This window comes from Strongylocentrotus purpuratus, unplaced genomic scaffold (assembly GCF_000002235.5).
Source record: "Strongylocentrotus purpuratus isolate Spur 01 unplaced genomic scaffold, Spur_5.0 spur5_scaffold_9, whole genome shotgun sequence".
Classification (NCBI taxonomy): Eukaryota; Metazoa; Echinodermata; class Echinoidea; order Camarodonta; family Strongylocentrotidae; genus Strongylocentrotus; species Strongylocentrotus purpuratus.
In genome coordinates this window covers 14,528,640-14,545,695 of record NW_022145615.1, presented here as the reverse complement: position 1 = coordinate 14,545,695, position 17,056 = coordinate 14,528,640, and the positions used below count along the sequence as shown (strand labels likewise).

General features: G+C 34.4%; 1 protein-coding gene across 2 annotated transcripts in view; it reads left to right on the top strand.

Moving 5' to 3' along the window:
- Nucleotides 1-17,056, top strand: part of LOC115920715 (ADAMTS-like protein 1) — a 57,086-nt gene that overhangs the window by 12,452 nt on the left and 27,578 nt on the right. For both annotated transcript variants that reach the window (XM_030977215.1, XM_030977216.1), the window contains 3 exons: nucleotides 4,631-4,789; nucleotides 5,991-6,230; nucleotides 13,140-13,263. In XM_030977215.1, coding sequence (XP_030833075.1) covers nucleotides 4,631-4,789; nucleotides 5,991-6,230; nucleotides 13,140-13,263 — 523 coding nt within the window. The remainder of the gene's footprint in view (nucleotides 1-4,630; nucleotides 4,790-5,990; nucleotides 6,231-13,139; nucleotides 13,264-17,056) is intronic.

The following is a 17,056-nucleotide window of genomic DNA, read 5'->3' as shown; positions in this document are numbered from 1 at the left end:
AGAAATGTCCAAACCTTTTTATTTCTTTTGTTAATATTTAAACAAAATTTTTAAAGTTGGGAGATGTTAGGGTTTTGTCTCACTCAATCAACTCATCAACCTTCACTACAGGAAAACTCTGTGTTAACACCTTGCTATATCCAAGGACAGGGCTAGGAAAAAATGCATCTTGTTTGAGGCGTAGTTCAATTCTAGCAATACATAGATATCTGTGGGAGACATCTTATTGGCTGGTTACTTGTTTCCTTTCCATTTTGTGATTGGTTAGATCAGTCAGTCTGCTCTTATTGGCTAATGAAGCGTTTAACATTTTTTGCCCGGAGAGGGATTAATTTGAGCATGCATGAATCAATCAAGGTGACTTTCATCGTTGTATGAGGTGGGTTTGGAGGCGGTGGGGTGCTATTGGATCGTCGGCTGGAAATCTTGATGTGACTTTCATGTGGGTTCAAGTCCCACGCTGAACAGACAAATATGATTGATGCTGCATTGTGTGTAAGTGCCCCCCTCCTCTCTGTTCTCGATGCAGGCTTAGGTTCAGGGGAAAACACTTCATTTCTCAGATTAAACGTTAACTGGAGGCCCCAAGTGTAAAAGAGTTGCCCCCATTCACATTTGTACGGTACACTTCTCGAAAAGAGAAGGTGCAAACCCAGTGTTTAGTGTGCCTGCAATACACAACTAGTAATATGCATACAGATTTTGGGGATAGGCTGATAGTCCTTTGAACATTTCTAAAAGAAGAAGGTTGAGGAGGTTGAGGAGGAGGAGGAGGAGGAGGAGGAGGAGGAGGAGGAGGAGGAGGAGGAGGAGGAGGAGGAGGAGGAGGAGGAGGAGGAGGAGGAGGAGGAGGAGGAGAGAGAGAGAGAGAGAGAGAGAGAGAGAGAGAGGGGGGGGGGGGGGTAAAAGGAGGAGGAGGGAAGATGATTGAATTGATAGATAAAGAGGAGGAGAAGGGAAAGGAGAAGGAGAAGGAAAAGAAGAAGTAACAGAAGAAGAAGGAGAAAACAATTCTTTCACATTAATCATACTAAAAATGAATAAAAAATACCTGCACACAAAGATTTGGGAAGAACCACCCCAACGGTTCATAACATAAAGAAGTTGGTATAGGAGAAGTACTGGTTATTAAAGGATTGATGCAGCTAATGTGATGTTATGTCTTTTATGGGAAGATAATTGTATCAATAGATAATCCCTTGATTGTTTCCTACATTCTTACCCAAGGATGACCAAGAAATATTCCAGAACACTTTTAAAACTTGTTTTGGCTCGTTTTCACATTTCCTAGCACATAACACTATAGCATCAATAGAGCAGCCACTAATCTGCTTTCACACCAGCTATGCCAACCGTCCCTTGATATATTTTCATGAAGTTGCCAAATTACCTGATGTATTTTTTAACAATATCCTATCATATACTAGGTCTGTTCACACTGCATTATATGTTATGATAGAGAGAGTCCATGGTATACTCAAGGTAACTGGGTTAATAAACATGAGTGCTGTCTACTCAACTGATTTAATCTATTAACACAATCTACCTGTAATCCTCTTAATTCCCTGTATGATGATAAAAGGACTGATTGATGTGTGATAAGCAAGGATAATCTGTCTACCATGTCACCGTTTGTTTAATAACTGTTAACAGTTAAATCAGTATGTCTATAGAATCATGAGGCGCTAATCCTTGAATTAAAGGCTGTCTTCACTCATTGAAGAATTCAGTCATTATATCCATTCATTTTGCATCACATGGGAGGTATCCCCAGTCTGGAGAGAGAAACATCTTTCTTTTTATAAGACCATTTAAACAAAAAAATCATGTTTAGCGTACCCGCCCACTTCCTTTTGGGGGGCCGCCTCCTATTTTTTTTCTTCTTTTTTCCAAGAATAAAAACATGAAAAAAACGTACTGCTAAAATGATTTATTTCTGATTTAAAAAAAAAAAAAAATGCTGGAAAAAAATAGTCCGACTGTCAGGGAAAATGTACCAAGCGGCCATTTTGGAAAAAAAAAAGAAAAAAGGGCCACCTCCTTCCTATTTTTCAAAAAGGCAGGATGCTAAACATGTTTTTTTTTTTTATAGATGGCCTAATGATATTGGTTATACTCAAAATATCTTTTTTCAACATGTCTAAATTGTCATCATGTCTAAATTTTCATATCATGTTGATAAAAGTGAATCCTAGTTTTCTTTACTGAAAAGTGTAAAGATATATTAAACCTGTGATTTAGGGTAACCCAAGTAAAGTAAGATTCTTAGTATACATGTCTGTTCAAAGGGGAAATGGGCATTCAATTCTTTTTTTCATTTCATTGTAGTAGCTTTTCTCCTGAGATGGAGGGAGTGTTGAAGTCATCGGATTCATTATACAGACATAAGACCAATGTTGACAATTCCTTCTCAAATTTTGGATGATAATCCCAAACCCAAATATGTACCCCTTTTACACCCATAACAGCAGTCTTATTTTTTCCCTAACTGCATTTCCGGAGATGGTTTGTAAAGCTATGTTCACATAAGCACATAACTAATCATGTGAAATCATTTCGTCCCTAGAAGTTATACCTTATAAAACTATTATATTGTTTGAATAACTATAAGTCCTCTAGAAAATCCCCAATTATAGAACTTTTGTTGACATTTCTCTGTGAAACTATCATAATCCATCTGATAGTGCATTGACATCAGATAAATATGTGTATTCTGGACTTTTTTCTGGTATTTCCATTGCTCAAATCATGTGCCACAAAACTTACCAAAGTGCCACATATTTTGATGATGGGACATTCATATTCTATTCACAGGGCTGTGCCAAGACTATTTGTGTTTTATATTGTATCATCTTGAACTTAGATTTGGAGGAATGTATTGTATGAGTGTTACGAGCCTCTCTTTCAGAATCACGTGAGGGTTACAAAGAGAAGTGATTATCACTGCATGTTTGGAGCTGAAACCTTAGCAGCCGCCTGACACTGTTCACATTTCCTCATGCCATTGTCATCCAACAAAACATAACCTTGCCGATATGCCGAAAAATTAATCCTGTTTTGAGAGTGGGATTTTTTTGTGTTCCCAACTCGTTTTTTCCCCTTGAGGTGTTTGAATATTTGGAATAGACGACTGACTTTCTTGTAGAATGTAATTGAGTTTTTGTTTAGGTTGGCTCGGGTAGTATTTACAGCAATAACAGACCAATCACGTTCATCATCAATTTTTATTATCCAAGGAAATATACACCATACTAGTAAAACAGGACAGTATTAATTCTTGTATCTACCTCAAAATATATATATGCAAGTTCAAATTTTGTTGTTTAAAGCTTGTGATATCTGCTAATGCTTGTGTTAAAAAAATAGCGTGTGAATGGGTTTTCATATATCAATACCAAATAATTACTTTGTTAACATAATTAACCAACTGCAATTGCTTGATTAGGCTTTACCTGAAAATAATCATGTCCAGGTGATAATTAATGAGTGGTAATCGTCATGGCATGCGTTATGTTCTTTTCATGATGTACTTTGTTCTTAAAATAGCTTCTTTTTATACCTCTACATGAGTACAGGTTTTATTTATGAATTACTGTATATATTGCATGTGGCTAGAGTATTCAAATACTATTCCTTCATCTTAATGGATTTAAGAAGAAAAAATTGAAAAATGTCATTATGAAAAAAACTATGTCAGCACAAAACTCTATAAAGACCTTATTTTTCATATCAAGAAAGAATAGAATTCAAAATTAATGTTACTCTAATTCCCTCTTTGGGAGACATATTTGTAGTCTCTGTACTATTTACTTATCTACTTATTTGTTGTTGTCAAGAGACAAGGCACTTAAAAGAACAGTAGATAAGCTCAATGAATGACAGCACAATCCATCTAAGAGGAAAATCAACAAATCTGTTTTTAAAGTGCCTTACGTCTTCATGAAATGTATATAATTCAGCACAAAAAGTAGCTATTCCCTCAACATAAAAGGGTACAAGTTTTCATTCGGATTTGTTTATATACCGGTAGTCGAAAATTGGTTCATTTGTAAATTGAAGGATTGATATTCCAAAATCATTAATGTATTTCTGTTACCACACTTATTATTTTCTTTTTGGACATTGAGTGGAATTTATACCTTGGACCAAACTCTCTGTGGATCTCTCTATGGTTGGTTGATCGGCTGCAGCCTTTCAATATGTTTTAACGAATGGATAAGTTATATAAGGGAGGACCAGGAATTTCTCCATAAGATTGTAAACTGCATGTGAGGTTGCTCAGATCGTTCTCAAACTTTTAATAGCAAATCTTTTTACTAATTAGATGATTACTGATTACAAATTCAATAATTAAGTATTCCCTATTATCCCCTCTCTCCATAGTTTGATGTATGTTAATGTTTAAGACTTTAAGCTATATGATAATAATTAGCTGTAATTGTTTGTTGCTGCATTGTTTGTAAAAGTTTCTATTAATGATTTCTGTATTGTACAGTGCTTTGGACTTTTGTTAACTTTTGAGAAGCGTATAACACTTTTCATCAACCGCTTCATATCTGAAGGGTGTTTAATCGATATAATTTGATTTAAAATATTTCAAATACTCTTTTTTTTTTTTTCTGTTCTGCAGGCATCATCATCACATGGAGATGAGCGTTGGACGGAGTGGAGTAGATGGAGTGAATGCTCAAGAACATGTGGAGGAGGAGCATCATATCAAACAAGACAATGTAACACTGGTCATACCTGTATGGGAAGATATATCAGATATAAGACATGTAACACACAGGTCAGTTCTCTCTCTTTATACTGAACTAATAATAATGATTGTCAGATTTGTATATGGTGTAATACTACCTTTCTATTAAAGTGCTTTACATTGTAATTATTACTACCCCAGTCATAGGAGTCAAATGCTAATTCACACATGATATTGCATACTTTCCTCTGGTGAACATTCCAGCCAGATGCCGTTTTACTAGTGCACATATATGCCAATCCAGTACATTAACATTCAAATCCTACCAGGTACCCATTTAACACCTGGATGGAGAGTGGCAAATATAGATTACCGTAATTAACGGTGTATTAACCGCACCTTTATGCCGCCGAAAAAAATTCGGCAATGTCTCCCAGCTCAGTAATCGGTGTGTTGACTGACCACTCGGAAACTAGAACAACACTCAAATTTGTCTGTCATCTTGGTTTGAAAGTAATCTTTCTGATAGATTTCGATATGTAGTTAATAATAATAATTCCTCCAATTTTTCTTCTAATACACGGCGTACCACAAGGTTCTATCCTAGGTCCTCTACTGTTTTTTAAGTTGGCAAAAAAAATAAAAAATTTTAGGGCGAAAAAGAGGGGTGTGGTTAATACACAAGGGCGGTTTATACACCGTTAATTACGGTAATGTCTTATCAGTTTTTATCGAAGCTCCTATGAAGACAAATCCTTGCCTTCTTGCAAAGTCTTGTAAAAAGAATTTTGAGAAGAGTGAATGTGGTGCTCATCGAAGATTATAGAGGTTTATCTATTTATTATCTATTCCGTTAAAGGTAAAGACCAGTTATGGTCATGCGATTGCATTGTGAAAGAAACATTGTGGAATCGATCAGAAAAGGTTGATCATCTAGCATATAAGTATTGGTGTGTACTGCAAGGTTCTGGAATCATCAAAATGATAAGAAATATGGCCCAGTCTTCGTAAAGTTACAAGCACTGCACACATGCGTGACACATGCGTTTATTTCTCACAGACCATGTAGATAAACTAATTTACCAAATATATCAATTAGTAGGCGGTTTCCCGGCAAACATTTTATCATCATGTATTAGTCAAAACATATTCTTTCACATGATTGGTAATAAGAGCTTCCATTTCATTTTTTTGAAATTGGGGCGTTTCCAAAACTGGTCTTTACCTTTAAAGTATTATGTACGAAAGTTTCAGAACTCTATTAAAGTTGTAATTGTTCTTAAATCAACAGGAATGTTCCGATGAGGAGTTGGATTTCAGATCACAGCAGTGTGCAGCATATAATGATGAGAAGTATGAAAACAGAACAATAGAATGGGAACCAGTAGAATCATCCTCATTACAAGAGATGTGCTCACTGGTATGCAGAGTCAAGCATCACAACTTTACTAAGATGCTGGCACCAAAAGTACTGGATGGGACTAGATGTAACAAATATACAGTAGATATGTGTATTGCTGGAAAGTGTGAGGTAAGTACAGATCATATCATTTTTCATCTTATATGTTCATGGTTTGACTTGAGCAATGCCATGATGTTCATAATACGGATATAATACAAATATATAGTTATATACTGTTTTTCCAATGGGCAATAATTTGGCAGCTCAGTGAGCTCTATGAACCTTGGACCTACTACAGAGTAGTTCCATGATGCAACAAAGTGTGCAAAAGAACTTTAACAACTAAAAATCTGAAATTTATTTTTGTTTTGTTCTTTTTAATTCTTAATGTACTAGAATAATACAATGTATGATTTTAGCATTGCCATCATTCATCATGTCCTATTCTATTGACTCATTTCCATGTATCAAGATGTACTGTTTTTGTTTACATATAAATATCTAATTCTGTAACTTTCCACGGAATAGAAGTAAATCCTGACCAAGGTAGACAAAAATAAATCATGTTGAAACATGGAAACAAACTTGACAATTAATATGCCTTTGTTTTTCTTCTAAAGAAAGGCATATTTCTTTATCTCGGAAGAAAAACAAAACCTTGATCTCTTCAAATGTATAGTTCTTGGTCAAGGTTTGTTATCTACAACATGGAAAATTACAGAATGAGAGATTTAGGCAAACAAAAACAATGCATGGTGATACGTGGAAATGGATCCATAGAATAAGGACATGGTGAGCTGCAATAATAAAATCATATATTGGAAAGTGAGCATCAGAGAGGAAAGCTCAACAAATTACACTAGCAGAATGTGTTTGGTCAAAATAGAAAAACATGCACCTGTGAAGTGTATCACATGCTTGTTTACAGTATATAGGAAACAGTTGGATAGAGTGTCATCTCTATGTACAATAGCTCACTCATTTCCTTACCATCCTGCCCATCCTGCCATTCAAGTATAGACAATCAGGGAGTGTTTTTTTGTTAACCCCCAAAATGATATTTATGTATCGATTTTGAGCGACTCAATTCATGTTTCTTGATTAGAGCTCTAAGACAAATGTTGTAAACATTGCATAAAGCTTGATATAAAAACAAACAATCAGGCTGTGTGATACAGGTCAACAAAAAAGATTTGCTTCATTACAATCATTAGACTTTTTGTGACTACTTACATTTTTCTGCAAATACCATTACATTTCATCAAGTAAGGGTGCTTTAAAAAACCTTTCATAAATTTTTAGGCATGCCCTTGCATTACATACAAGAAATTACCATCTTAAGAGCCAGAAGGGCAGTGACTCATATATTTTTATATAGAGTTGATGTCAAAATAATTGTGACACAATTGTTTGTTACTAAATCATGAATAAAGAGATTTCAATGTCTCCAAAGTTGCAGATTTTAACTTCACATTAACATTAACTGTTAACTTTTATGATATTGCAATGAACAGTTGATCCATACATTAGCTTGACTAATGCATTAAATACTCAAACAAATATTGTAGATATTTTAAGGTATATTTCAGGACAGTGTATAACATAATTTGACATTGAATCACTTCATAGCCATGAGAATTTCAATGTAAAGGCTCATTTTCACAGGCACTTGATTATTTCCTTTTCCTATTGTAATCATTTATGTCTGCTTCCATCATCTTTTGTTTTGAGATAATTTCCTGTAATGGGTAACGGGTTGACTCTAATAAGGGTGCGTCATTGGTATCTACATGTATTTATAACTGTGTTCCAACCATGATGGGATTATTTAGGGTTTTGTTCTAGTAGTGTCCTTACAATTTCCAAGGCTTGACAACAACAAAAATCTACCCCAAGGTCCCCAACATTTCTCTCACTAATAACTTTGTAGAAAAACTTTTTTTTAAATTCTTAGCTGAAGCAAGCATGTGAGTAATTTGGGAATCCGGATGATAAGGATATACCTTCGTTTCAAATGATCTTGTGATTACTGTATTCATTATCAAATTCATTATTGAAAGACCTTCAATTCAATTGTTTAATGCCATGATTCATAATTGGACTTCATGAAACCAAGAGTCAATGTGAATACAAAAATTGTTTTGAATCAAATCCTACAAATATATTGCAGAGATGGATTGACTGACACTTCTTTGTTTTTTCAACGTTTTATAGCAACTTTGTTTCACCTCTTTCACAGGATAATCATACAACAGGATAATATAATTCTAATGTGTGCGGACCCCTCTAGCTTACTTCATGACAAACTTTAAAACATAGGTATTATCACTATATGAACTTGAGTACGGTCTTGAGTACGGTCAAGTGGAAATGCTCTCCTCTAAAGACTATTTTACATTTGGCATCCATAAAAGGAAGGTATTTGTCTACTTCCTCTGTTTTCATGAGAATGTATTGACGAGTGCTTGATGTATTCAAGGTGCTCAATACTTTCTTTATGTCTGATAGTTTCCTGCATGGTCTAAATATGGGACCAGTCAATGTGATTTCCTTTGGCCTTTCACCCAATGAAATAGAGAAGGGTCAACTTTCACAATATTAATCCAAGACGTCATGCTTTACTGCTAAGACTGCCAATCATATATACTAATAAAGCAGAATATGAAAATCTTGTAAAATGCGGATGAACAGAAAAAATTCTACAAAATTTAAGGGTGGGGCGTATAACAGTCATTATATCAAACCATTACATGTACTCTGTATAATATTATATCAATTTTGATACATGAAGAAAATTGTTCTCATAATTGTCTTTAATTTGATATTTTGGACTACCAAAATTGCTTGAGAAATCTTTGCTATCAAACTTGGAAATTACACAAGCATCAATGAATAATGGCTCACAGCACACTCCAAACTCTTTTTTGCTTGTACTATTAGAGTTTATGCACATGTGTCTGTATTTAGAAAAAGATTAATTTCATGCAGAGTTATTGGACATTTTTATTGTTTCTAATTGTCTTGTCTTTGTCTGGAAATGGAAGTGCATGAAGTCTCAGAAGATTGCTTCTGCTCTGTTAGGATGGGGAATACCGTGTATGAGTCCTGGTCATGCTAGCTGTGCTCTCATTCACTCAGTTCATAATCAAGTGATTAAATCTGACATTTGTAGGTTCAAGAACCAGATCTCGGCAATTCATGTAGATTTTTACATAGCCCCCCCCCCTCCCCTCTCATTCAATCCACAGTTTGACTGTGATAGAAAAAGTGATAGAAAAAAATGGTACTCATTTGAAATGCCACATCATGTTAAATGTAGTATTTTACTTAACAAGTACATCTCAAAGCTGCAGAAGTTTGTATCAGTCTGCTTTGAGTTTTAAGTGGCATATTATTTAAGACAGACTTCATTTGACTAATGGTATTACAAAGTTTTGGTAAATTTTGAAAATTGGCTCAATAGTGATTCTTTACAATTTTAATATATCTGAATGGCCCTAGGGATGAATTGTAAGCACTACAAAATTTAGCCCCTAAAACACTTCTGCTTTCGAGAAAAATTTACAAATTTACCGGTGCTCCCGGTAAATTTTGATAAATTTCAAATAGCGCCTACGACCTACGATGGTAGCTGTGACCATGGAAATGTAGTTGTGATATATATATATTCCAAACGGTAATAAAATAGATAGATTTTATTCAAAGAACATTGTTTTATAGCTAAAATAATAAATTGACTATGAGAGGGTGCTATACAACATATAGAGTGTATTATTTACAATTTCAGCATTTTAGACTCTTTAGATTTTAACCGCGACAACGATCACTGAATATTGTAGGATCGCCTATACTTCCAATATGTTCATTTGAACCAAATTCATGACCCCATACCAAAACTTTGTATTACCTATAAGCTGTATTGTAACATGTCAGAGATCTAAATGTTCATAGTATTGTTCTATGAATCATATCACCACTACTGTCTTTAAAAGCTGTGTTCACCCAGGGAGAACAAATGTGATCATTTGTATCTTTTATGTAGGTAAATTAAAAACAACCTACATGTTTTTCCTAGAAATCTGCTATGTAAATGTTGAAAGAGGGAAAACAGAAAAGAATAAAAATGTTAGTGTATTAAGACCTTCCTAGGATTTTAAATATACCTAAGTTGTCCGTATTATGAGTGAGCATTAATAATAATGAGATGATAAATTAAAGCTATTAAAAGAGTCTTTTTACACAAGTGTGATGGTTTTTAGATATCTTGGTGTATTGAGAAATGTACTGTTGTCTTCAAAACCTGGAAATAGAGTTTTAAAGACCATTCAAACACAAATGGAGAAAATAACTGGTGTGGACACACCATAGAGTGAGGACTCTAATTGTGAGGTAATTACATCCTCTTTGAGTGAATTAACAACGCTCTGTGATTGAGTGTGAACAGAGAATAGGAGTATAGTGCCTCTTGACTACCTCATTTAAGACTCAATGCACAATTGATTCACTCATATCTCATTCAGAGTTAATCATATACTTGACATGATAATCCTCAAAATAGTGTGAAGTCATTCAATAAACAAAGTCTTATACAGAGACTTTGAGCCAAGCAATTGGAGATATCTCCTGCCTGAACTCTTGAAGCGTACCTCTCTCAGTAGGCCTGCCTTCATCAGATCGAAGTTGCTCATCACAAACTAGCTCGGACGGGCGCAGAGACCAAGATTTCTCGTGATATTTTCTCAACCAAATAGCCCGCTAATGGCAACTTTCGTGCTAATGGAGATGCAAAATAGCTGGCTAATTTGAGATTGGGCTAGTTAAAATAGCGGGTTATTTTGCATCTTTGGTCTGATGAAGTCAGGCCTAGTTTGAAGGTAGCCTTGGGGTTGGGATGCTCCTAGATATAAAGGTGTTTTTTTTTTTAAGCAGAGGATTATTTTACATATTAAAGTATGTGTTTCATTTTATTGAAGTCGCAGAGTAGTAGAAAGTGCAGCTAAAGCCAGAGAAAATAACACTTAAGGGTTAGAATGTAATTTTTTAGAATTTAAATGGTTGCTAAACGTATTGACATTTGTTATAAAATGCTCAATAAATACAATCATGAATAAAGTTTTATTGTGTACAAATCCTACACAGTGATGGAGGCAATCGCAAATTGAAACTGCTAAATTAATCTGGAATGTTTCTATTAAAAACAAAATCATCGCACTAAATAGCAGTGATGACAGGTTTTTTGAAGTTCATATCAGACTACTTTCAGGAACCATTCAAGAGGACAAAGCCAGTGACTGCAAATATTTTTGAAAATTATGGCTATGAAATTTTGCCTCTGGCACAAAATGTGGTGATTGAAAGTGATCCCGCAACAATGGTTATGAAATTGATATCCCTCTAAGAGAGTAAGTCGGTGGGGAGGTCAGTTGTTTTTTGTTAAAATGGATGTCAAAATTCAACTTCAAAGATTGTAGCTGAACTAGAATTTCATTCACAAGCTCTGCATTTTGCCGTAGGAAGGCATTTATAGAAGGGAAGCCTAGAAGCGGCTTTTCTAATTGCAACTTTGGCCATGATGGCATGACCACTGCAGTTTTGTCTCATTTCAACCTATCAAAGAATCAAATATTTATATGTAGAGTAATAGTAGGTCAAAAGTCATATGGTAAAAAGGTCAGTTGTTGTCTAATGTGTTACTGCAACTTAAGCTTTTTGTTTTAATCAAATATGTTCTTCATTCCCTAAGTGATGCCAATTCATAACTTGGAATACAAATTTCCATAGATTATTGAGGTTAAATTACAGGTCAATGGTCATGTATGTGTATTAAAACTGGATAAGGGTTGAGAATATTAAGGTTGAATTTTTAAATCACTCTTCATTAGTATAATTTAACAAAAATGGGTGATACTTTTAATTCATATGAAATGTATGATAAAGATCAGCTGAGGTCAGTTTTGAGGAAAATTAACTTTAAGAATTTCCAACAGTTTTTAAATTTAATTTTCATTATGACACATACAACCCTTGGAGGAAATATAATTTTCTTTCAGATTTTGGATTACCTTTGAAGTTCATGTATTCTTAGGAATTACCAATAGTAATTGGCCAATTGCTGCCCGACTTGACGTGAACTGTCAATCTGAGTGATTTTCTAGCCAAATATGCTTTTTTTTGGGGGGGGGGGGGGGCCAATATAGCTAGAATCTAGTGTGTATATTTTTTAAATTTTGTTTAAATACCTGAATGCTAATAAACTTATAAAGCATGTGTACTTGTAAGTAAGCAACCAGGGAACCATTGACATTAAGTCCTCTCCAAGGGACTGGGTAATGAGGATTAATGCCTTACCACAGGAGGGCACTGGTGCATTGCCTTGGTTTAGAACCCGGGACCTCCCGGTTATGAGACCACTGCTCTACCATTGAGCCCTAGCACATCCTGAACATGAAAAGACATTACACGTTCTCCATTTTCTTTTCTACTGAATAACAGGAAACCACAACACTTGTTAAAAGAAAAGTGAAATAGCTAGATCGATTGAGAGAGAGAGCATGTAAGAAAAGAAAGAAAGTTTGTTCTCCTAGGTGTAGTTTCTCTCCTGAGGCTGTGTAGAATGGTCTCTATATCAGAGACCAGCAACACCAATCCAACTATGTTTTCTTTTAATATTATCTCAGAAAACATTCCCTCTACTTGCTTGTGTTGAAGTACTGTTGAATGCATTTCAGGATACAGTGGGTTAAATGATGTTTTAAACAATGTAATAATAGTGAATTGAACACATTGTATGAATTTAATCTCACATCATTCCTTTATCTTGAATGATTTTCATGTGATTTTAGTCATGTAAAAGTGTATTTGTTTGTTAATGTACTTTCATGTCCCCTGATAACATACATGAATGACTTATGAGTTTGATTTAATAAAATTGAAGATATTGTTGACACTTAAACATATTAATATATTAAATATCTGCCATAAATTAGATTAATAATAAAAAAGTTTTACTGGTAATATTTTTTCTTTTTTCACCTACAGTCTGTTGGATGTGACCATGAATTCAACTCGACTGCAGTTTTTGATAGATGTAGGGTGTGTAATGGAGATAATACAACATGTCAATTAATGAAGGGACGCAGAGTGGTTGATCCAAGACAGTCAGGTAAGTGCTTTAATTTATCTGATGAATATGAATGTATCCCATTATTCCAATCAAATCATAAAGCAATTACTGATTCTCTGTACAGCAGCCGTATCAGTCTTCTCTCTTGTATAAAAAGTCTCACAGTGTAAAAATTATGCTTTGATGAATTTCTAGCCAGATCATAAAGCTACAAAAAAAAACAACAAGTAGAACGAATATGATTTTGTGATAGGTACTTGTTCTGAATGCTCATGAGTTTTGTTCATGTTGTGTATTGACTTGCATGGAATAAAATGAAACCTACTCTTTTATATAGTAACAGTATGATTTATCTGCCAGAACCATTGGACTGGAATCTTTGATTTGAAGGATCATAAATCAGTAAACTAATTTGGCAGTCAGATTAGCCCACCAGTGGTTACAAATGCTCATATTCAACTCTTGAATAACACCAAATAACAGTTAAAGGTCTACAAGGTAATAAGATGAAGTCTGCAACATTTCAAATAAGAATTTACAGAAACCAATTTGAAAGCCACGCAGGTAAAGAGGGGAACAAGGGTTGACAGCTCACAAATTACGGAAGCTAAATTTCCATATGATGAGAATTGGTTTGTAAAAGCATCATTCGTCAAGTTTGACATGAAGCCATTGTGTTGAGGTCAATCGAGGTCACTATCAGAAGTCTCAGTGAATAGGAAGCTCATTATATTTTATGTCCCTCTGTCATAAACTTCTCTATTACGATTCAATTACAGAGTCATAAAACATGTCTGAGATTATAGAGCATGGGTAATTTCACCTCTCCACTTTAATAAGAGTTGAGATGTAATGGGAACAAATGTAGGTATATTGAAGGTCATTGAGCGTTATAGCCCAACATAATTGAAAGATAATCTACAGTTCTAGTAAAGATTGAAATTGAATATTTTAAAGAATCAAACAAGATTGAGTGTTTTTGATGTTTTCGATGTTTTCAACTAAAAGTTAACTGGATAATTTGCCAAATGATTTAGTAGAAAAGGATACAACGGTTGTATATTGAGTGGTGAAAGAAAAGAAAATTGAGTCAGTCCTCCCAACAGATGTGCATGATCTCCTGTGTACAAATGTAGGTTGAATGTGCGATACACTGAATGAGATTTCAACCATGTTTTTGTTTGTGCATTTGATCCATGAAAAAAACCCACCTTCCCTGTGATAAAAAATTCAAATTTACTATCTGCTGAAATAGAATTCCATTACAAAGCTCTGTATTAGTAGGGCCATACTACAATTTATATTTTGTATAGATAGTCTCAGAGATGAATAGTAGAGTAGTAGACCTCTTGCCATTATGTCTCCTTAGATATCGAAAGTAGTGCAGGAGGCCATCATTCCATCTGTCAATCTCAGAAATAATTTGAGAGATGAACTTTAGACTTGCCATCAGGATATGTCAGAGTAGAACCAATTATATACAGAGTTAATCAGTTCAAAGGCCGATAAAGCCTCTCTTCATTTAAACTCATAGGCTACATTTCTGAACATCTTTTGTTCCATCATAACAAAAATTTGATAATAAAAAATTCTCATTTATTGTGTTTCTCACAACAGCCATACTTCTCATGTTATGCAAACTCCAAATTACTACTACTACTACTACTACTTCTACTACTACTACTACTACTACTACTACCACCACCACTACTTCTACTTCTACTACTACCACTTCTTCTACTACTTCTACTTCTACTACTTCTACTTCTACTTCTACTTCTTCTTCTTCTTCTTCTTCTTCTTCTTCTTCTTTCCCTTCTTCTTCTTCTTCTTCTTCTTCTTCTTCTTCTTCTTCTTCTTCTTCTTCTTCTTTCCCTTCTTCTTCTTCTTCTTCTTCTTCTTCTTTCCCTTCTTCTTCTTCTTCTTCTTCTTCTTCTTCTTCTTCTTCTTCTTCTTCTTCTTCTTCTTCTTCTTCTTCTTCTAGAATTTGTAACATTTCTTTTCATTTTCATTTATCTCAAGCTACAGATTGAACTCCATTAGAACCCAATTAGAACCCATATCCTGTGATATTATACTCTGCAATGTCCATTCAGATAAATCAAATTTATTCCCCTTTTGCTAAATTGTCAAATTTGCAGTTGTTGATGGTTTTGATCCATTTCAGCCATATATCATATGAAGAGGATACTATAGACTAGTGTCAGAAAGCCTGCCAATGGGGTCATGCTGGACACAAAAGATAGTATTGATGTTATTATTGTTTGATTATCATCATCATCATCATCATTGATGTCATTATTTTAAGCTGTTGGAATTCCTCTCTACCCTTTGCTCATCTAGAAATAAACATATTCACATTTACACGACTGTCTGTATGGGGGAATACAGACCACATCTTCTAATTAAACCATGTTCACATTTACACAACTGTCTGTAAGGGGGGATACAGACCACATCTTCACTTTAAACCATGTTCACATTGAGAAAACTGTCTGTAATTGGAATACAGACCACTGATCAGAATGGGGAATACAGTCCACAGCTTCAGATTAAACATGTTCACACTGAGAGACCTGTCTGTAAGGGGGAATACATCCCACTGCTTTACATTAAATCATGTTCACATGGACACAACAGTTTTGAAATATTCCTAGTGGTTATTCATTGGCTTTGACCTAGTTTTGACCTATTGCAATGTGCCTTCAGTACTTGGCCTATATTCTGTAATTGATTCATGTTTCTTGCGGTTTTGTGTTCTAGAAAGAAGACAAGTTACATTTCTATTTATTGAAGCTTTATATTGAAAGTAGTGGTCCATAATGTTAACAGAAACTTCTAAATGACCATATACTTCATATAAGTATTTTGTGAAGACATTGAAATATACAATACACTATGAATGATGTGCCCCTTAGAAGGTGCTGCATGCAGGGTATTATTTATTTTATTCTTTAGTAAATAATGAAAAGTGGTTGAATTTTGCATAGATGTATTGTAAAATGTAATATACAGTGTTGGAAAAAACTGATCTGGTATTTTATTGGTTTGACCTTACAATTCACAAATACTTGTTCAATCATTTTTCTTTTTTAACCTTGGAATAATGAAAAAGTCCTGAAGAAGAATAGAGTGTTTTATTCAGAAATAGCAATTATAAATCAAGACAAGTACCCCCACCTATGTTGATTACCGGTAGATTTGTAAGGTGATTGAAATGATCTAATCATTGATTTGGTCTTAGACTGTTGTATAAAAATATGATATGTTAAATATCTGAATAATTCTAATAACATTATTTTCATCATAATTTCTGCTCAGGGAATCGACTTCCTTTGATGAAGATGTTTGTGAAATGTTGTTCAGATTGTGATAGCTTGCAAGGGTTATTTAATACCAAATGGCTAATGACATTGTTGTAATACAATCAGTCCAGATGTAAGATTTTATGAACAGTTGAATTTTTGCTTGCCTACATTTTTAACTGAAGTTGTAATATATAATGGTTGCGTGATATGATCAAAACCTCATGCATGCAATGTCTGTGGCTTCCACAGTACCAGGAAAATTAAATTGTAGAGTCATGGAAGATTGCCCTTCACCATATCATCATTTTAATGACGGACTTGTAAGGAGGTCGTTGGTGGCGGGCTTTAGAACCGTGACCTTCACCCCGTTCCCACCCCGCTTATAGGTAAGCAAGGCTTAGTTTTTATGTGTGTTTAAATTGTTATATTTGATAATATTGTTACTATGTTTTGTTCATATCCTGGTTTAAACGAATTAGTATTATTATAAGGCTTACAAATATGTTCAAAGAACATGATATTTG